This window comes from Rattus norvegicus, chromosome 3 (assembly GCF_021556685.1).
Source record: "Rattus norvegicus strain SHRSP/BbbUtx chromosome 3, alternate assembly SHRSP_T2T, whole genome shotgun sequence".
Classification (NCBI taxonomy): Eukaryota; Metazoa; Chordata; class Mammalia; order Rodentia; family Muridae; genus Rattus; species Rattus norvegicus.
Window position 1 is genome coordinate 70,507,499 of NC_141536.1, and position 23,296 is coordinate 70,530,794.

General features: G+C 34.7%; 2 protein-coding genes across 2 annotated transcripts; both read left to right on the forward strand.

Moving 5' to 3' along the window:
• The first annotated feature begins 6,560 nt into the window (after positions 1 to 6,560).
• On the forward strand, positions 6,561 to 7,499 carry LOC148006499 (olfactory receptor 5J3). Its single transcript, XM_087655329.1, has one exon. It carries the CDS (start codon positions 6,561 to 6,563, stop codon positions 7,497 to 7,499), a length of 939 nt encoding a protein of 312 aa, XP_087511455.1.
• A 4,665-nt stretch (positions 7,500 to 12,164) lies between these two features.
• Positions 12,165 to 13,103, forward strand: LOC148006500 (olfactory receptor 8K3-like). Its single transcript, XM_087655037.1, has one exon. It carries the CDS (start codon positions 12,165 to 12,167, stop codon positions 13,101 to 13,103), a length of 939 nt encoding a protein of 312 aa, XP_087511163.1.

Here is a 23,296-nt window from a genome sequence, read left to right on the forward strand (position 1 = left end):
TCTAGTATCTAGTTTGTTCCCCTTTAGAAAAATACGTTAAGTTTCATTCATTCATTCTTGTGTTTATTGTGTATTACATTTTCATTTCATATTTTGTTTGGCATTAGGCCACCTATACTTACCTATACTAATATGTTTAATAATTTGTATATCATATAGTTATCTAAGATTAATTTCTAGTAATGGGAAGAAACCCTGGAGAAAATTCCAGTTCCTTAAGGTTTAACCTATAATTTAATATTAGGTAAGTTACATTTTATAGTAAAATCTTTATTCTCATTATTTTGATAATTCCATATTAAGTATAGTATTTAGAAGTATATTTGTAGTGTCTGAAAAGTCATATGTTGATTATAAGGTTAGAAGTAATTAAATCAATATTTAAATTATTTCATCCTATTTTTTTTACTTTCCCTAAGCTGCCATAATCTCAAAAAAAACCCAAACAATTTAATTTCCGATTTACATTTGTAGCTCAATTTATTCCAAAGTACTTATGAATTAAAACTGTCTATCATGATAGACATTCTGTGTAAAAATATCCTTTTATTACTGCTCTAAATGATGTGTCTGAGAGTTAAAGGAGAACTTACTTATACAACTTTCTAAGGCATTGGAAAACTATGGCATATCCTGGTAGACTGTTTGACAATCACATTGACATTTTTATCTCTTTGTATGGAACTAGCTCATAACTTGAAATTTTGACTAAGTCAAATTTAAATAAGTCAAAACCTTAACTTATTTCATTGTATTTAATCATATGCTTGTAGTAATTAAATATTGTTAAAGAAATTTTAAATGTGCTTTTCTTTTAAATTCAATTGTAGTATATAATGATATTGGGAGCAGGAGTGAGGAGGGGAATAGGGATGGGAACAAGGTGAGGGTAGAGGAGCTATAGGAGAGGACTGGGAATGAGAATGGCAATCAATGGAGGTGATCTCCGGTGTAATTTGAGACCTGTGGCACTGGAGGTTCTAGAGAGTCTATGATGGTGACCCTAGCTAATATATTCTACTACTGGGGGATACTGAGACTGAAGTGGTCACCTCCTGTAGCCAAGTGGGAATTCCAGAGGAGGGAGGAGAACATTAACTACCCACAATACCATAAACCCAAAGTTTGTCCTGCCTACAAAATTTTCAGGAATAAAGAAGGAGCCAACCAATATCTGGCCCAACTTAAAACACATTGCATATGAAATAAGCAATCCCTGACACTATTAATGATATTCTGCTATGCTGACAGACTGGAGCTTACATAAATACTCCTAAGTCTTATATTTTTGCTATCATTATGGTATTTCAAGAAGAAGTGAAATGTCATTAAATCATGCAGCCTAATAATGTATCAAAGAAAAAAAATCCTGAAAATTTCACTTCACTTGTTTTCATCCCAAAGAAGTTATAAGTTTAAACTAAGTTAATGCAATTGGTTAAATTAATACATTTTACATTTTCCCCCATCCCTGTCTTTCTGCCGGAGGTGGGTTCAATAAGTTCCCTCTACTAACTGGAGGGAATTTCATCTATGGTTCTCCGTTTGAGTCCTGAGAGTCTCTCACTTCCCAGGTCCTTGGTACATTCTACGGGGTCCTCCCAACCTCCTTCCTCTCGTCACCTGTTTCCATTCTTTCTGCTAGTCTTCAGGGCTTCAGTTCTTTCCCCACCCAATAACCAATTATGCTCACCTTCCCCCACCTCCATCTCCTTCCTTCCCCTGTGCCTCACTCGCTCCCCCCTTGTGTGTGCTTTTTTCTCCCTCCAAGTGGTACTGAGGTGTCCTCAAATGGACCCTTCTGCTTGTTGGGTTTTTGAGTTCTATGGACTGTATCTTGGGTATTCTGTACTTTTTTTTTGGCTAATATTCACTTATTAGTGAGAACATACCGTGCATGACCTTTTGAGTCTGAGTTACCTCATCCAGGATGTTATTTTCTAGTTCCATCTATTTGCCTGCAAAACTCAGGATGTCTTTGTTCATAGTAGCTGAGTAGCATTCCATTGTGTAAGTGAACCACTTTTTCTGTGTCCATTCTTCTGTTGTGGGACATCTGGGTTGTTTCCAGCTTCTGGATATCATAAATAAGGCCACTAGGAACATAGTCAAACATGTGCCCCTGTGGCATGGTGGGGTATCTTTTGGGTATATTCTCAATAGTGGCATTTCTGGGTCTTTAGGTAGGTCTATTTCCAATTTTCTGAGGAACCTCCTCCAGATGAATTTCTAGAATAGTTGTACCAGTTTGCAATCTGACCAGCAATGAAGACGTTTTCCTCTTTCTCCACATCCTTGCCAACAAGTGCTGTCACCTGAGGTTTTGATCTTAGCTATTCTGACTGGGGTAAGGTAGATTCTCAGGGTCATTTTGACTTGCATTTCTCTGATCACTAAGGACTTTAAACATTTCTTTAGCTGCTTGTCAACCGTTTGAGTTTCCTCTGTTGTGAATTTTCGGTTTAGTTCTAAACCCTTTTTTTATAATTGGGTTATGTGGTTTTTTGTTTGTTTGTTTGTTTGTTTGTTTGTTTCCCAATCTATAGGATGCCAATTTGTCTTACTGACTATATCTTTTGTCTTAGAGAAGATTTCCAGTTTTATGAGGTCCCATTTATCAATTCTTGATCATAGGGTGTGAACCCCTGGAGTTCTTCTGTTTAGGAAAATTTCCCCTGTGCTAATGAGTTCAAGGCTCTTTCCCACTTTCTTTCCTATTAGATTCACTGTATCTGGTTTTATTTTGAGATCTTTGATCCATGTGGACTTGATCTATGTGCAAGGTGAGAAATATGAGTCTATTTTCATTTTTCTACATACAGATGTCCAGTTAGACCAGCACAATTTATTAAATATGCTTTCTTTTTTTCCATTGTATTCTTGGGCTTCTTTGTCAAAGATCAAGTCTACAGAGGTGAATGCTAGCAGCAAACCACTGAACTGAGAACAGGTCCCCCTTTGGGGGAATTAGAGGAAGGATTGAAAGATTATTCCATTAATCCTGTCTGTTTCTGCAACAATAACATGCAGTTTTTTTTTTGTTTTTTTTTTTTTGTTGTTGTTTTTTTTTTAATCAGTGTTGCTCTGTAGTAGGAGGGCTTGAGGTCAGGAATGGTGATTCACCGAGCCATTCTTTTATTGTTAACAATTGTTTTCACTATTCTCTGTTTATTGCCTTTCTAGAGGTATTTGAGAATTGTTCTTTCCATGTCTTTGAAAAATTGTGTTGGGATTTTGATGGGGTTTACACTGAATCTGTAGATTGCCTTTGATAGGATGGGCATTTTTACTATGACAATTAGGCCAAGTTTGTGACCATTATGTTTTCTGTAAAAATTTAAATAAAGTAAGTAATTTATACACTCACATTGGGTTTGTCTAGGTATGTATTTCTGACATACTTGCCCATCTATTTTATTATCAACACTTATTGTGTACCTGCGGTAAAGCTGAGAAAAGATAAGTGAATCTATCAACATAATACAGTAAGTTTTATCAATATATTGGAATCCCAAGGTGGCATAATGTCAAACCATCTCTCTATATTAAAATTGCAATTATGGGGTTGGGGATTTAGTTCAGTGGTAGAGTGCTTGCTTAGCAAGTGGAAGGCCTTGGCTCCAAAAAAAAAATTGCAATTATATTAAGTAAATTAAATTATTAAAGCTGGATTATCATTTATCATTTATTTTATCTCTTCATTCTGTAAAATATTCTTTTTTTTATCTAGTAATATAATGTGGAAGATTGAGAAAAATGTAGATATATAAAAGCAAGTTCTATTTTATTCAAGGGACCAAAGCTCATAAAATAAATTAAATCAAGTACTGAATAATTGAACTTATTTATTTGTGGTGGAGACTTAATTATATTGTGGTAAAGACTTAATTAAAACAGAAATTTTTTAATTGGATATATTTCTTTATTTCCATTTCAAATGTTATTCCATTTCCCGGTTGCCTGTCCATAAGCCCCTTATTCCCTACCCCTCCCCCATAAGGATGTCTGCCCATCCACTCCCCCTTATACCCACGACATTCCCCTCACTAGGGGTCCAACTTTGTCAGGACAAGGGCTTCTCCTTCCACTGGTGCACCAACAAGGCTATTTATTCTCTGCTATTTATGCAGTTGGGGCCCTGGGTCAGTCCATGTATAATCTTTAGTAGTGGTTTAGTCCCTGGAAGCTCTGGTTCATTGGCATCGTGGTTTTTATGGGTTTGCAAGCTCCTTCAACTCTTTCAATACTTCCTCTAACTCCCCACAAAGGGGTCATATTCTCAGTTCGGTGGTTTGCTGCTAGCATTGACCTCTGTATTGGACATGCTCTGGGTGTGTCTCTCAGGAGAGAAATAGACATATTCTATTTGCAGTCCCTTTCAGCATGCATTTTCTAGCTTCATCAATCTTATCTAGTTGTAGTGGTTGTATATATATGGGCCACATGTGAGGCAGGCTCTGAATGGCCATTCCTTGAGTTGCTGCTCTAAACTTTGCTTCCATATTGCCTCCTATGGATATTTTTCCCACTTTTAAGAAGGAGTGGGAGCATCAACATTTTGGTCATCCTTCTTCTTGAGCTTTCTGTGGCCTGTGGATTGCATCTTGGGTAATTTGAGTTTTTTGGCTAATATCCACTTATCAATGAGCACATACCACGTATATTTTTCTGTGATTGAGTAACCTCACTCAGGATGATATTTTCTAGTTCATTCCATTTGCCTATGAATTTCATTAAGTCATTGTTTTTCATAGCTGAGTAGTACTCCACTGTGTAGATGTACCACATTTTTTTATCTGTTCCTCTGTTGAAGGGCATCTGGATTCTTTCCACCTTCTGGCTATTATAAATAAGGCTGCTATTTACATAGTGGAGTATGTGTCTTTGTTGTATGTTGGAACATCTTTTGGGTATATGCCTAAGAGAGGTACAGCTGGGTTCTCAGGTAGTGAAATGTCCAATATTCTGAGGAACCTTGAGCCTGATTTCCAGAATGGTTGTACCACTCTGCAATCCCACCAACAATAGAGGAGTGTTCCTCTTTCTCCATATCCTTGCCAGCATCTGCTGTCACCTGAGTTTTTTAATCTTAGCCATTCTGACTGGTGTGAGGTAGAATCTCAGAGTTGTTTTGATTTGCATTTTCCTGATGACTAAGGTTGTTGAACATTTCTTTAGGTGTTTCTTAGCCATTCCATATTCCTCAGCTGAGAATTCTTTGTTTAGCTCTGTACCCCATTTTTAATATGGTTATATGGCTCTCTGGAGTCTAACTTCTTGAGTTCTTTGTATATTTTGGATATTAGCCCTCTATCAGATGTAAGATTGGTAAAGATATTTTCCCAATCTGTTGGTTGCCATTTTGTCCTAATGACAGTGTCTTTTGCTTAAAGAAGCTTTGCAGTTTTATGAGATCCCATTTGTCGATTCTTGATCTTAGAGCATGAACCATTTGTGTTTTGTTCAGGAAATTTTCTCCACTGCCTATGTGTTCAAATCTCTTCCCCACTTTTTCATTGCCTTATTTTTACAAATTTCAGGGAAAGTATGTTTTACAGTAGACTTTCTGGAGTCTGACTCTTACAGTCTTTCCACACCCTCTTCTGCATTGTTCTCTGTACCATAGATGTGGGAACTTTGGATTGAATATTTACTGAGACTGTAACCTCCATGATCAGTTGGTCTCCTTTTGCTATAAAGAGAAGCTTTTATGATGAATTGTATTTACATATAGTCATAAGATTAAAATTTAAAATATATTAAGGAGGTACTATGATTTATCAAAGTGACAGTAGTATATTAATTGCTAGATCTATGATCCCACCGACCCAATGAATTTGAATAGCTTTATAGAATTCAGAATGATATTCTTCCTCTTTAGTTGGCCTTAAATATGCTTAGACTTCCAATGATTATTGCCAATATATGTGCTGCTATTGTACCTTTATATGACTCTTTTTGTCATGCTGATCACTGTAGTGGATCATAGATGTCACAGCTACATAAGACTATATATTGCTTCACTTCTTGGCATTTGCACAGAATTTCTAGTAGTATTTAACCTAGACCAGAAAAAGGAACCTTTTGAATAATAGATGCAGCTCATTCTGTGTCCCAAGCATGTGATACCCTCATCAGAAGTGCCTTACTTCTAACTTCTTAGAGCCAGTAAAAGGCAATAGCAATGGTCTGTATTTTTATTTTTTGGAATTTTTTTGGGCTAACATAACCACGAGGAAGTTTCTCTTACTTAGAACTACGAATTTTATTAGTATATTTTTTGTGGGGAAAAAGCAATTTTTGTCAGAAAGAAGCAATATTATATTATTTTTTAAAAAATTAGGTAAGTGTAAAATAATATGGTTTCTTGAGGCTTGTCAGAAAACCTTTTATCTATTATTTGATTCTCTGCCATCCCTCCCCTTTTGTATATAAATAAAGCAACATTTACTTATTATTTGGTTATATTAAACCATATAATGTCTCTGCTTGAATTTTATAAACACCAACTTATTTTTGTATACCCCTGTCTTTCCTTCCTCAGGTTTGATAAAATGGGAATGGCTTCTGAGAATTGTACAGTTGTTACTGAGTTCATTCTTTTGGGATTGACTGATCGAGCTGAACTGAAGATAATGTTCTTTGTTTTATTTCTGGTGGTTTATGCTATTACCTTGTTAGGGAATCTGGGCATGATTCTCTTAATCTGTATCACTCCCAAACTCCACACACCAATGTACTTTTTCCTCAGTTGCCTATCATTTGTAGATGCCTGTTATTCATCAGTCATTGCACCAAAAATGTTGATTAACTTCTTGGTAGTAAGAGAAGCCATCTCTTTCTCTGCCTGTATCATACAACATTTATTTTTTGGAGTGCTTGTCACCACAGAAGGCTTCTTGCTGTCAGTGATGGCTTATGACCGTTATGTAGCCATTGTCAACCCATTGCTCTATATGGTATCCATGTCTAAGGGAAAGTGTACCATGCTGGTTATTGGGTCAGTCATAGGTGGAACTATTAACTCTTTGACACACACCCTAAGTCTGTATAAGCTGTCTTTTTGTGGACCTAATATAGTGGGTCACTTCTTCTGTGACATACCATCGCTGCTGATACTCTCATGTTCTGACACTTCCATGAACGAATTTTTGCTCTTGATCTTCTCTGGAGTTATTGCCATTGGTACTCTCTTGATTGTGGTCATATCCTACTTATTCATTGCTCTGGCCATTTTGAGAATACGCTCAACTTCTGGACGACAAAAAGCCTTCTCCACCTGTGCTTCTTACCTGACTGCTGTGACTATATTCTATGGCACCTTAAGTTTTAATTATATTCAGCCAAGCTCCCAGTATTCTGTAGAACAAGAGAAGGTGGTGTCAGTGTTTTATACACTTGTGATTCCCATGTTAAATCCAACGATTTACAGTCTCAGGACCAAAGAGGTTAAAGAAGCTGCAAAAAGAGCTATAGAAATGAAATTATCCTCATGCTAATTCCACAGTAGTACAATTTCTGTCATATTTATCAGCCGGTCTTTACTCAGTAAGATTTACATTTAGTCAGTAAATTCTAGTTTTTTTGTTTAAAAATTTATAATCTCAGTATTTATTTTTTGAGATTAAGAAGCACAACTCACAGTGGTGACTGAATTCACCCTGCTGGGCATCACAAATCACCCTAAGATATAGGCATTAATTTTTGGATTGTTTCTTATCTATCTGATCTCCCTGATGAGCAGCTTAGCCATGATCCTAATTACCGTGATGGACTCCAAGCTGCAAACATCCATGTATTTCCTGCTTGACATCTAGCTATTAGAGTTCTTGTTTATTCAAGAGCTGTTGGAACCAAAATGTTAGAAATATTGTAGATCAAAACCTAGTATCCTTTAGACTTTGTGACTTTTGGACTTAGTCTTCTATCTTTTTTTCACTGCTTGAGAGATTTCTTTATCCTGTTTTCAATGCTGAATGAACACTATGTTCCACTGTAAGCCTCTGCTTTGATGATCCTCATGTCAAGATTATATTTGTTACTGGTGGCAGTCCTTACCATATTGCACAATTGTGACTGTTCTATTCACAATTAAGATTTTTATTTTATCTTTATGTGTGTACAATGGCATCATTCCTTTCTACTGTAACAATCTTAATTTGTTATACTTGGTCTGTCCAAATATATACAAGATTGCAGTGATAATGTTCCTCTCTCTAGATTATAATTATATTCCCTCTATTCTAGCTTCTTGCAACTCATATAATAGAAAACTTATTGTTTTTATCCTCACGTTATTGAGGATTATTTCACTTTGCTTGGTGTTCTCCATGTTCATCCCTGGTATCATATCTTGCATTTTAATAATTAAATTGTACTCTATTTTTTGTAAAAAGTAACTTTCTTGTTCATTCATTCATGATTAGATATTTTATTTCTTTTATATCCTGGCCACATTATGGCATAAGAACCATGAGTGCACATATTCTCCTTTGAGAACTTAGCTGCATTACTTTTGATAAGTACTTGTAAGTGGGAATGTTGACCTATACAACAAGTAACTAAATTGCAGCTGAAAACAAATTGATCCTGAAAGGTTATAATTTTTAGGCATTACATCATTAGCCTTTCAAAACTTTGCTGGTAATTAATAATTTTGATGTCTCCTTAGGGAGAGTCTCTATGGTTTAAAAATGTGCAAAATTAGATCTCAGAAACCTGAGCTAAGAGCCACAGTGGGAACGGAAGGCAGGAGTTACACACCAGGTAACAAAGTGTCCCACAGAGCCCTGTCCTTTAAGCCTAAGGAAATGTGGACATTCTTTACTAAAGGTTCACCATCTAGAGATGTTTATTTGTGTTTCACTGTCTAGTCTTTCTCACATTCCAAGATATCTGGGCAGAAGTAATATCTGTTCATTTCCTTTTTTCATGTTTGCTATTGGACATTTTAACTGAGGTTGAGGGAATATATTAAGTATATTAACTCTCTCTCTCTCTCTCTCTCTTTCTCTCTCTCTCTCTCTCTCTCTCTCTCTCACACACACACACACACACACACACACACACACACACTCAATTTTCTTGCTAGTGGATGACCTAGATGGGAAGAATTGATGTCATTTAAAAAATGGAATTTGAGAACAAAAGTATTAAGTCAATAATATTTTCTCACCAATACTCAATTATATTTGTTTCTAGATTATTAAGATTCCCATACAAAATTATCATGAACCCTGAGTGGTAAAGCATCTTGCATAAAGATAAGAACTATCCAAAGAATGAAATTATATATAGAGAAGTGGAGGGGTATTAGAACAATACATGACAAAATCATATTGTGAAATTATCATAATGAAATACATTATGGTAAAGTATCTTAAATAATTGAAATGATAACAAGTGATTTCTCATAAAGGAAAAGTGTAGATATGATTACCTTTTAATCTTTAAAATGTTTACAATGTATTAATTAATTATGTGCAAGTGCATATGTGCAAAGATCAGAGGACAAGTTCATGAGTCAGTTTTCCCTTCCAACCTGTGTCCTCTTTCTCAAATTCAAGTCCCTACACTCAATAATTTTTTCTGAGGACAGATCTATCTGCGCCATTGAGCCATTGATCCTTTTGTAAAGATTCCTTTGTTATGGGTGTGAAAACCATTACTTGACAGCCAAGAGATACACAAAATATCTTTGTGACAATGGAAAGCTTCTTTTTGTACTAACTACAAGTAATTTTCTGAGATTAGAGTTTTGAAAAATAGCATTTGAATGTCAATGAACAAAATAATTTATACTAAATAATGTTTTTCTTTTCTTTGAGTCCTAAATTTCTTAAGATGAAAAAATCCATGTCTGTCCTCACGTATAAGAAAATTGATATTAAGTGTACCTAAATTTTTACTTTTATATCATTGCAAATTAAACCAAGGCAAAAGGAACTGAGATCAAGTGATTATCACCTATGCAATAATTGATAATTTTGCATGATTAATATACAAAATGACTATATAGAGAAGGGAATACTATCAGGTAACCACACTATAAAACAACCTGTCAAGTGAGTGAAGTGTCAATTAAATACAGTCAGCTGTACACAGAAGAGTGACTGCTGGGTGATTTTGTTCTTATTTACACAGAGGCTGCACTTTCTTCCATGATTACAATTCATATCATTTTATTTCTGACTTTTCTCAGAAAACATCAACATGTACACCTTCTACAAAAGTAAGAATTATTCCCCTCCTATAAATTTCTCTCTGGTACATTGGAATTATTCAGGCATGCCTTATTACGTTGAGTTCTATGTCAAATTTGCAAGATTTGTCTAATTTGGTTGTCCCTGTGAACTAACCAAAGAAATATTTACTGACCCTTGTTTTTATTCAAGCAAATGCTATCATATTGCACTTTGCTTTTGTTTTCTGGTATGTACTCTCCTCTAAAGATTTATCCAGTATAAAGCTTTAAACATGGGTAGCCATGATTAGAAATGCTATTACTAAACAGTTACTATTATAATATACTACCTCTTAATCAATGTGGTATCCTGAGAATTCATTCATAAGTCAATTTTAATGAATTCTTTTAATTAAATTCAGCATTCTTCATATTTTTCTAGGCTTTAATGGTTTGTATCTGATTCACTGTATAAAAATAAGTTATATTATAATAAAAGTGTTCTTTCAAAAAATATTACTTTATATGAAGGAGACAATATAATTTTTCAGGATTTTATACTATTTGTTATAGTTTTCCTATACTTTGTTTTTCCCTTTTATTAACAATAAATTATTTTCTCATAGAATATATCTTTATTAAGTTTATTAGTAATGGATACAATATTAATTAAAATTATAGGAAATTAGGAAAATAACCTCTGGGCATTTAGAGATACAGACCGTGGTAGTTTGGAGATACCTTGTTTCCATGGCCTTTATTCATCTTTTCAGATTTACCAAAGAAAATAAGATTCTATTGTACATGATATGTACACATATTTATAATGAAAATTCTTTCAGGTATGATAGTATTTGCAGTGACTGTTTGAAACTGTTATGTTCATGGTCTTTATTGACTATGTGTGGGAAGCACAAACTTGTTTGATCATTTACCTTTGCTTCAGGTTTTGAAAAGTCCATATAGGGACCTATTGATTTTATATATGCCAAAAACTTAATTTGCACATCTCACTGGATTTTCCCAAAGGAATATTTGTATATGCTAGATTTTGTGTAAGCAGGTTGCACATGTACCCTTATTTACATGCTGTTTAGTTTCTTTAAATCAAGACAATTCTGTGTAATGCGTAACATAAAACGTATGCATAGATCTGACCAAAATGGATTGTGGCAACAACACTATATGGTCCATTTTAATGTGTTAGGATTTAGTACATCTATACATAAAACCCGAGTTAAGTGCATTTGTAAAAAAATTAGTCCGTATATGTATATGTTAAGTATTGCTATTTGCATATGCATTATATTTAGTAGGTATAGCTAAATGAATTATTATTTACATGCATCATATAGTTAATCAAAAATATAAAATTGTTAAATGAAAAAATATGGTATTAATCATATCAACAGTAAAAACATAAGAAAATAAATTTCAACAAGTTTGTGCAAATCAATCCAACTAAAAACAATTTCAAGAATTCATTCTATATTCTCTCTATACTATAATATACACATTCATACAATTTCATATGTATTAATTTAGACATGGGTATCTGATTGCATAGCAAAATTCTTACATCCTGAGAGTACTAATAGGAATTAAGACTGAATGACTCTTTGGTTAGATGTTAGGTATAGGAAGATGTTCTATAGATTAAAATACTTAATATTGAATTAAACTGGCTCTTCTCCTTGTGGTTAGAAAAAGAAAATATTATTTCCAAGGAGTTACATTATTTTCCACTTAAAACTTTAATCAAGAACCAAAGATTCATATCTGTGTCTTTCCAGCCATGTCTTCATTTCTGTATGCATTTATATAATAGGAGTATGTGTCCATCTTTGAAATAGAGTAATTTTTAAAAGTAAATTAAAATAATTGGAGATATTTTATTGAAACTACTTTGAGTAATATGATATTTGAAATCTATTCACAATTCAAATGTCTCTACTCAAGACAGGACTTTCTGTAAATCTGAATGGAGAACCACACCTCCACAATGGTGACTGAATTCATCCTGCTGGGCATCACTGACCGCTCTGAGTTGCAAGCCCCATTATTTGGACTATTCCTCAGCATTTATCTGACCTCCCTGATTGGCAACACAGGCATGATCATCCTGACTGTGGTGGACTCCAGGCTTCATACACCCATGTACTTTTTTCTTAGACACCTTGCTACTACAGATCTGGGTTATACAACAGCTGTGGGACCAAAAATGTTACAAAATTTTCTTGTAGATCAAAATACAATATCATTTTATCTTTGTGCTATCCAGTTGACTTTTTTTAGTATGTTCATTGCTTGTGAAATTTATATTCTGTCTGCAATGTCCTATGATCGATATGTGGCCATCTGTAAGCCTCTGTTCTATATGGTTATCATGTCAAAAAGACTATGCTGGGTGCTTGTAATAATCCCTTATCTTTACTGTTCAATTGTGGCTCTTCTAATCACGATTAAGATTTTCACTTTGTCTTTCTGTGGCTCCAATGTCATCAGTCATTTCTATTGTGACAGTCTTCCTTTGTTATCTTTGGTTTGCTCAAATACACAAGAAATAGAAGTGATATTGTTGTATTTATCTGCTTTTAATTTGATTTCCTCTCTTCTACTTGTTCTTGTGTCCTACCTACTAATACTTATAGCCATCCTCAGGATGAACTCTGCTGAGGGCAGGCTCAAGGCTTTCTCTACCTGTGGATCCCACCTGACAGTGGTCACTGTCTTCTATGGGACTTTAATATTTATGTACATGCAGCCCAAATCCAGTCATTCCTTTGACACTGATAAAGTGGCTTCAATATTTTACACCATGGTTATACCCATGTTGAATCCTTTGATCTACAGTTTAAGGAATAAAGATGTAAAAGATGCTCTCCACAGGACACGGAAAACAATACACCGTGTTTTTTGAAATCAATACCAAGATTTGATACCCTCACTCTTTGTTTTCCATACAGATGTTTAAGAATTACAAAGGATGAACAGAATTACTTGTTAACATTATTTCTGTTGTCAAAAATCTAAATTCTGTATTTGTGAAGAAATCAATAGATCTCAACCTCTTTTACTGAGAATGGCTGGATTGCATTTCTAATAATAGAAGATATAAGAAAATATACTTAGAAGTGCATAAAGATCACAAGATTCAGTAGTATAGATTTTTTCTTAAAAAAAAACCACAAACAGAAACAAAACAACAACAACAACAACAACAACAACAAAAACCAGGTACTATGGACCAGGGCTTAAATGGTGATTGTATACTTGATTTATTAAGTTTTCTTAATGAATGAATGTGTTACCTTTTTTATGTAAACATCTTCATTAGCCTTCTGCATCCAATCATTACTATGAGTGGTGTGAAAATCTAAAATCACCAAAAAAAATCTAAATTCAAGAGAGGGAAAACTAAGATCTGAGCATTGTTTGTAACTCACCATAGACCTTGCTTAAATGTCTCATCTTATGAAGGGACTTTAGGATCCTTCCCTTTTTGTTGTCATCAACCTTACTTTCATTGCTGATGCCCCTGGTGCTTGTTAATTTGCCATATATTGTCACTCAAACAATCTGTAGTTTCTTTGTATTGTCTATTTTTTCTTTTCCAGTGCATATGTATTTCTAAATGAATGCAACATTTCAGATAAAAGCTTAAAATCTGCTATAAAAACTTGTAAAAATGCTTCTTTTATTTACATTTATTGGCTTGATATTTATTTTTATTGCTTGATTTTATTTGTACATTATAAAATTCTCTAAATTAAAATAATAAAAATTGTTTAAATGCTGTATTTTCTTTATTCCTGTATATAAAACCTGAATCTATTAAGTAGATATCTTTATGCTCTCTGGTGAAGTGATATGCTTTAATTGGGCCTGTGCAGCAGAGCGTACAGTATTACTCTCAGTACAGACTTTGATTGTATCAAACTGATAAACAAACATAATGTCACAACTAAAAATGTACTGTATTCCTAACCAAAATATAAAATATATATCGCAGAAATATATCTTCATGATAGGAGCTTCTATTACAAAAGTACTTCTTATTTACGTTTCATATTTTTTTGTATATTGTACCATATATGTCTGTGTCACCTATCAATTGATTACACAATAAGTGTTTGTGGAATAGTAAAAAGTATATTATTAAAAAGGGATTGAAGGAATTGATGACTAAATAATTGAATTTGTTAGAATAAAATCATAGTTAAATACTGAATATAAATGGTTTGTATTTTGAAATTATAAATATATGTTTGAAAATATAAACAAACTCAAAAAAATTCACATAGTTATCTCGTTGGATGCTGATAAACATTTCACAAAATATACCATACTTCCATGTTAAACGTGTTGGAGAGATCAGGAATTCAAGGCCTATATATTAACGTAATAAAATCAATACACAGCAAACCAACAGCCAATACCAAGTTAAATGGAGATATACTTGAATCAATCCCACTAAAAATAAGGGATAAGATAAGGCTGTTAATCTCCATGCATCTATTCAGTATAGTACTTAAAACTCTACACAGAACAATAAAACAACAAAAAATATCAAGGGGATTAAAAACTGCAAAATGAGAAGTCAAGGTATCACTAGTTGCAGATGGTATGAGAGTATACATAAGCAACCCAAAAATTTAATCAGAGAACTTCTACAGCTGATAAACAACTTTAGCAAAGTGGTCAAATAAGAAATTAACTCAAACAAATCAGTAGCTTACTTTTATACAAATGATAAATGGGCTGATAAAGAAAATGGGGAAATATCATCCTTCACAATAGTCACAAATGATATATAAAAAATATCTTGGGGTAACTCTAACCAAACAAGTGAAAAATATGTATGACAAAAACTTCAAGTACCTCAAGAAGGAAATTTGGACAGCATGACACAGCTATACATACTATAAGACAAAGAATTTTTATGTCTCTTATACATTTATTTGTTTTTCGAGCAGAATAATAGATTTATAGTCATTCTATCCCTAAAATTTAAATTTATTTAAAATTACATATCTAGGCCATGTGCTGCAGTTTTAACAATCGAATCTTCTTCCCAGGGAAAGTCTCAGTACTTTCAACTTATTCAAATTAGAATGTTATACAGAGATACACCACAAAAAATTACTGAATTAGTTGATGTAATCATTACATCTACCTGCTAACATAAGCATCCGGGGAAAGCCATGAGCAGCTTTCATGTTTCACCTTTGTGTAGAGATGCATGGGGACTTGCTAATGAGCTTGTCATTTGCCTTCCTTTCCCTCTGGAATCAAGCATTTACTTAGAGAAGTAATTTGTTATGTTTAGGGACTTCAGAAAACAGAAAACATGTAAACATATTTCATTGAGCTAATCTTAAGGGACAGACATGTGTAAACCTGTTCATTTATCTTCATAGGGCCATCATATTGGCTGTAGAACCTTGTAGATTGTTCTTACTGATAGGTTGAATGAAGAATTTGACTTACTTGTTAGTCTAAATTCAGAGTCCAAGTGTCTGTCAAACCATTCAACCTTTTGATCAACACTGAAATATTTTTCATTGGAACTCATGATTCTGATCTAAGAGTGCTGGGTCTGGGTAAAAATCACTTAAATCCAGTGTGTCTACAGAACAATTGGTATAGGCTGCTAAAGGAAGAGATTGTAAATAAAGTGGTATTTTTCCATAGAGAATAGAGAGGGTTTTAAACTGTCATAGAAGTGGCAGAACGGAAGAGATATCTGATGAGTCTCACAAACATATTTCTTTGTTTCCAAAAATTGCTTACAAGATTACTAAAAGTAAAGACTTTCTTTCTTTCTTTCTTCCTTTCTTTCTTCCTTCCTTCCTTCATTTCCTTCCTTCTTTCTTTCCTTCTTTCCTTCTTTCTTTCTTTCCTTCTTCCTTCCTTCATTCCTTCCTCCCTTCCTTCCTTCCTTGATTCCTTCCTTCCTTCTTCTTTCCTTCCTTTCTTTCTTTTTCTTATGTTCTTTATTTTTTGCATTGTTGTCTCCTGGAAGGTAGAAAAAGTTCCTGCTATTTTAGGGTTAATGATTTTGTTCACACTTCAGAAACAAGAGACATACAGAAAAATTCATGAAGCCAGATCTTTTAAAACTCAGGAATAGTGGGTTGGGGCTTTAGCTCAGTGGTAAAGCGTTTGCCTAGCAAGTGCAAGGCCCTGGGTTCAGTCCCCAGCTCCAGAAAAAAAAAAGAAAAGAAAAAAAAACAAACTCAGGAATAAGCACTTTGATAAAGTAACAGCATATTATCTAAAAGGCCCTGAGTTGGATTCCTGGGACACTTTCATTGATAAGGACTACTTAGGTGCTGAAAATTGGTAGAATAACTTATTGAAATCTCAGAAGATAATTAAGAAATGTTATATAATGTAATTTCTAAATTAAATTCTGAGAGTTTGAGAAGTAAAATGACAGTAGTAAAATTATGGAGATTAAAAAAATTCAGTAGTTGATAGCTTCTTATGGTTCACCAATTTCATATTTCTACTTGAAAACTAATTTGAAATAGTTTGCAAAGTTAAAACACCTCATCCACAACATTTGAATGAGAGTTGCTATAACTCAGGTATATGAATTCTAAAAATTCAGATCCTTTCTTTTCAAGCAGTCACAACAGGTTTACATTTATTTTTGTTAATACAATATTATTTGATATCACGTGCCCTAATCTTTAAAATACTCAATCTTACTGACATGTAATCTTTACACATAATTATAGGGTATAGTGTGAAATTCAGTCTACATATAAGGATTTGTATTACATTGAAGAGAATTTCCATACTGGACAAATATATTACTTTTATGTACTACACACTAATGTTTACAATTTTTCAGTTATTTAGCAGTATACTCTGTTTTTTTCTAATTTTTCAATCACAAATTTTAATGTACTTACTATATGTAATTAAAGCTTAAAAATCATTATTAAGCTAGGATTTATTGAAGAAAATTAAACAAACTGTTAAAAGCAGAAAAGCGGCACTATTATTGGGATCTGTTTTATATATATAACTGTTTTATTTGTATTGTAACATTCAATTTACAAAATATAAAAATAAATTAGTTATATTTAAAATAACCAAAAAATGATTAAACAAAAACTAATCAAACTTGTATTAGTAAACAAAATCACATAGTAGAGATGTTCAGCAATAACATTACAGCTTTACATAGATTTTAGATAATTTACTTTATTGAAAATTATATAAAATTACTAATAAACATATTCCCAAGTTAGCCTATAGAACAGTGTAGAACTTATATCAAAATGTATATATATAAAACTATATTATAGATACATTATAAATATATATATATATATATTTAACCTACAATTGCCTAGGAAGATTTTGTGTTATATAAAAATAAAAATACTTTGGATTTAGTGTTCTAACATTCAAATTCGAGCAATTAAAATTTAGCAGAAACTGTCCAACTGACAAAGCATCCAGAAGTTAGTTGGAGTAGTGGTTGCAGGTTATCATATAAAATGGGACATAAAGTGATAGTCAGTCTTGAAAATTCTGTTAGTGCTAAATTGAAATTCTTAAAAACAATTGAAGTAATTAACCTCTAATGGAACTGCCAGAAAAAGATGCGGGAAGGACGTAATAGGATGTAAATTAACAGAAGCAGAACAATATGGCAAGACTGGATGAATTGGCAAAAGAAATGGATTGTGTATAAAATGACAGATATTTGTACTAAGATAACAAGGGATACATGTGTTTGCAGGAAACTGAATCAAAGAAGTAAGAGGGATCAATGAGAAAAGTCCAAAAGATGCAAAGCTAATAACCAAATAACCCAGTCACTTCTGCTCCACTCCTCAGAGCTGCTTATTTTTATAACTGAAACATGAAGGAGTATTGTGCGTGTGTGTGTGTGTGTGTGTGTGTGTGTGTGTGTGTACAAGAATGCATGTGTTCACATACATAGTACTCTCTGGTGTTTCTCATTTTTATATACAGATAGGGAAAATAGTATATGATTTAATATGTTTTAGATTTGTCTTTCTAAATAAAATGACTCAGAATGAGACATTTAAAAATCTATTATGTGATTTAGAAACTAGATCTTGCTTCTCTGGTGTGTTTGGACATTACATGTTTGTTTTGGTGGGAGAATTGGGCTCCGATGATGCCATGTAGTCTTGGTTTCTGTTGCTTGGGTTCCTGCGCTTGCCTCTCGCCATCAGATTATCTCTAGTGTTACTTTGTTCTGCTATTTCTGACAGTGGCTAGACAGTCCCTATAAGCCTGTGTGTCAGGAGTGCTGTAGACCTGTTTTACTGTTTTCTTTCAGCCAGTTATGGGGACAGAGTGTTCTGCTTTCGTGCGTGTAGTTTTTCCTCTGTACAGGCCTTCAGCTGTTCCTGTGGGCCTGTGTCTTGAGTTCACCAGGCAGGTCACTTGCAGCATACAAGTTGGTCTTACCTGTGGTCCCGAGGCTCAAGTTCGCTCGCGGGGTGCTGCCCACGGGCTCTTTGTGGCGGCAGCAACCAGGAAGACCTGTGTCGCCCCTTCTGGGAGCTTCAGTGCACCAGGGTTCCAGATGGCCTTTGGTGTTTTCCTCTGGCGTCCGAGATGTGTGTGCAGAGAGCAGTCTCTTCTGGTTTCCCAGGCTTGTCTACCTCTCTGAAGGTTCATCTCTCCCTCCCACGGAATTTGGGTGCAGAGAACTGTTTATCCGGTCTGTTTCCTTCATGTTCCGGCAGTGTTTCAAGAAAGACGTGGAGAACTCCCTTAGAGAAACACAGGAAAACATTAATAAACAAGTAGAAGCCTACAGAGAGGAATCGCAAAATGCATGAAAGAATTCCAGGGAAACATAAATAAACAAGTAGAAGCCCATAGAGAGGAGACACAAACATCCCTGAAAGAATATCAGGAAATCTAAATAAACAAGTAGAAGCCCATAGAGAGGAGTCACAAATATCCCTGAAAGAATTCCAGGAAAACACAATCAAACAGTTGAAGGAATTAAAAATGGAAATAGAAGCAATCAAGAAAGCACACATGGAAACAACCCTGGATATAGAAAACCAAAAGAAGAGACAAGGAGCTGTAGATACAAGCTTCACCAACAGAATACAAGAGATGGAAGAGAGAATCTCAGGAGCAGAAGATTCCATAGAAATCATTGACTCAACTGTCAAAGATAATGTAACGCAGAAAAGCTACTGGTCCAAAACATACAGGAAATCCAGGACTCAATGAGAAGATCAAACCTAAGGATAATAGGTATAGAAGAGAGTGAAGACTCCCAGCTCAAAGGACCAGTAAATATCTTCAACAAAATCATAGAAGAAAACTTCCCTAACCTAAAAAAAGAGATACCCATACGCATACAAGAAGCCTACAGAACTCCAAATAGATTGGACCAGAAAAGAAACACCTCCCGTCACATAATAGTCAAAACACCAAACGCACAAAATAAAGAAAGAATATTAAAAGCAGTAAGGGAAAAAGGTCAAGTAACATATAAAGGCAGACCTATCAGAATCACACCAGACTTCTTGACAGAAACTATGAAGGCCAGAAGATCCTGGACAGATGTCATACAGACCCTAAGAGAACACAAATGCCAGCCCAGGTTACTGTATCATGCAAAACTCTCAATTAACATAGATGGAGAAACCAAGATATTCCATGACAAAACCAAATTTACACAATATCTTTCTACAAATCCAGCATACAAAGGATAATAAATGGTAAAGCCCAACATAAGGAGGCAAGCTATACCCTAGAAGAAGCAAGAAACTAATCGTCTTGGCAACAAAACAAAGAGAATGAAAGCACACAAACATAACCTCACATCCAAATATGAATATAACGGGAAGCAATAATCACTATTCCTTAATATCTCTCAACATCAATGGCCTCAACTCCCCAATAAAAAGACATATATTAACAAACTGGATACGCAACGAGGACCCTGCATTCTGCTGCCTACAGGAAACACACCTCAGAGACAAAGACAGACATTACCTCAGAGTGAAAGGCTGGAAAACAATTTTACAAGCAAATGGTCAGAAAAAGCAAGCTGGAGTAGCCATTCTAATATCAAATAAAATCAATTTTCAACTAAAAGTCATCAAAAAAGATAAGGAAGGACACTTCATATTCATCAAAGGAAAAATCCACCAAGATGAACTCTCAATCCTAAATATCTATGCCCCAAATACAAGGGCACCTACATATTTAACAGAAACCTTACTAAAGCTCAAAACACACATTGCACCTCACACAATAATAGTGGGAGATTTCAACACCCCACTCTCATCAATGGACAGATCATGGAAACAGAAATTAAACAGAGATGTAGACAGACTAAGAGAAGTCATGAGCCAAATGGACTTAACGGATATTTATAGAACATTCTATCCTAAACCAAAAGGATATACCTTCTTCTCAGCTCCTCATGGTACTTTCTCCAAAATTGACCATATAATTGGTCAAAAAACGGGCCTCAACAGGTACAGAAAATAGAAATAATCCCATGCGTGCTATCGGACCACCACGGCCTAACACTGGTCTTCAATAACAATCAAGGAAGAATGCCCACATATACGTGGAAATTGAACAATGCTCTACTCAATGATAACCTGGTCAAGGAAGAAATAAAGAAAGAAATTAAAAACTTTTTAGAATTTAATGAAAATGAAGATACAACATACCCAAACTTATGGGACACAATGAAAGCTGTGCTAAGAGGAAAACTCATAGCGCTGAGTGCCTGCAGAAAGAAACAGGAAAGAGCATATGTCAGCAGCTTGACAGCACACCTAAAAGCTCTAGAACAAAAAGAAGCAAATACACCCAGGAGGAGTAGAAGGCAGGAAATAATCAAACTCAGAGCTGAAATCAACCAAGTAGAAACAAAAAGGACCATAGAAAGAATCAACAGAACCAAAACTTGGTTCTTTGAGAAAATCAACAAGATAGATAAACCCTTAGCCAGACTAACGAGAGGACACAGAGAGTGCGTCCAAATTAACAAAATCAGCAATGAAAAGGGAGACATAACAGATTCAGAGGAAATTCAAAAATCATCAGATCTTACTATAAAAACCTATATTCAACAAAACTTGAAAATCTGCAGGAAATGGACAATTTCCTAGACAGATACCAGGTACCGAAGTTAAATCAGGAACAGATAAACCAGTTAAACAACCCCATAACTCCTAAGGAAATAGAAGCAGTCATTAAAGGTCTCCCAACCAAAAAGAGCCCAGGTCCAGACGGGTTTAGTGCAGAATTCTATCAGACCTTCATAGAAGACCTCATACCAATATTATCCAAACTATTCCACAAAATTGAAACAGATGGAGCACTACCGAATCCCTCTATGAAGCCACAATTACTCTTATACCTAAACCACACAAAGACCCAACAAAGAAAGAGAACTTCAGACCAATTTCCCTTATGAATATCGACGCAAAAATACTCAATAAAATTCTGGCAAACCGAATCCAAGAGCACATCAAAACAATCATCCACCATGATCAAGTAGGCTTCATCCCAGGCATGCAGGGATGGTTTAATGTACGGAAAACCATCAACGTGATCCATTATATAAACAAACTGAAAGAACAAAACCACATGATCATTTCATTAGATGCTGAGAAAGCATTTGACAAAATTCAACACCCCTTCATGATAAAAGTCCTGGAAAGAATAGGAATTCAAGGCCCATACCTAAACATAGTAAAAGCCATATACAGCAAACCAGTTGCTAACATTAAACTAAATGGAGAGAAACTTGAAGCAATCCCACTAAAATCAGGGACTAGACAAGGCTGTCCACTCTCTCCCTACTTATTCAATATAGTTCTTGAAGTTCTATCCAGAGCAATCAGACAACAAAAGCAGGTCAAGGGGATACAGATCGGAAAAGGAGAAGTCAAAATATCACTATTTGCAGATGATATGATAGTATATTTAAGTGATCCCAAAAGTTCCACCAGAGAACTACTAAAGCTGATAAACAACTTCAGCAAAGTGGCTGGGTATAAAATTAACTCAAATAAATCAGTAGCCTTCCTCTACACAAAAGAGAAACAAGCCAAGAAAGAAATTAGGGAAACGACACCCTTCATAATAGACCCAAATAATAAAAGTACCTCTGTGTGACTTTAACCAAGCAAGTAAAAGATCTGTACAATAAGAACTTCAAGACACTGAAGAAGGAAATTGAAGAAGACCTCAGAAGATGGAAAGATCTCCCATGCTCATGGATTGGCAGAATTAATATAGTAAAAATGGCCATTTTAAGTCTTCAATTCTATTCCATTGGTCTATCTGTCTGTCTCTGTACCAATACCATGCAGTTTTTATCACTATTGCTCTGTAATACTGCTTGAGTTCAGGGATAGTGATTCCCCCTGAAGTCCTTTTATTGTTGAGGATAGCTTTAGCTATCCTGGGTTTTTTGTTATTCCAGATGAATTTGCCTATTGTTCTGTCTAACTCTTTGAAGAATTGGATTGGTATTTTGATGGGGATTGCATTGAATCTGTAGATTGCTTTTGGTAAAATGGCCATTTTTACTATATTAATCCTGCCAATCCATGAGCATGGGAGATCTTTCCATCTTCTGAGGTCTTCTTCAATTTCTTTCCTCAGTGTCTTGAAGTTCTTATTGTACAAATCTTTTACTTGCTTGGTTAAAGTCACACCGAGGTACTTTATATTATTTGGGTCTATTATGAAGGGTGTCGTTTCCCTAATTTCTTTCTCGGCTTGTTTCTCTTTTGAATATCCTAGTAAGAGCACCAGTGGAAGGGGAAGCCCTGGGTCCTGCTAAGACTGAACTCCCAGTGAACTAGACTGGTGGGGGGAGGGCGGCAATAGGGGGAGAGTTGGGAGGGGAACACCCATAAGGAAGGGGAGGGGGAGGGGGATGTTTGCCCGGATACCGGGAAAGGGAATAACACTCGAAATGTATATAAGAAATACTCAAGTTAATAAAAAAAATCAAAAAAAATCTATTATGTAAGACAGACGAAAATAGTGATCTGTTAATATTTTATTTTCCACACTAAAAGATGAACGTATAATGCTCCATGGAATCCCACTCATGTC

Excerpts from the sequence above, each read along its gene's own strand:
- LOC148006499 (XM_087655329.1), top strand. The coding sequence starts at position 6,561 with ATGGCTTCTGAGAATTGTACAGTTGTTACTGAGTTCATTCTTTTGGGA.
- LOC148006500 (XM_087655037.1), top strand. The coding sequence starts at position 12,165 with ATGGAGAACCACACCTCCACAATGGTGACTGAATTCATCCTGCTGGGC.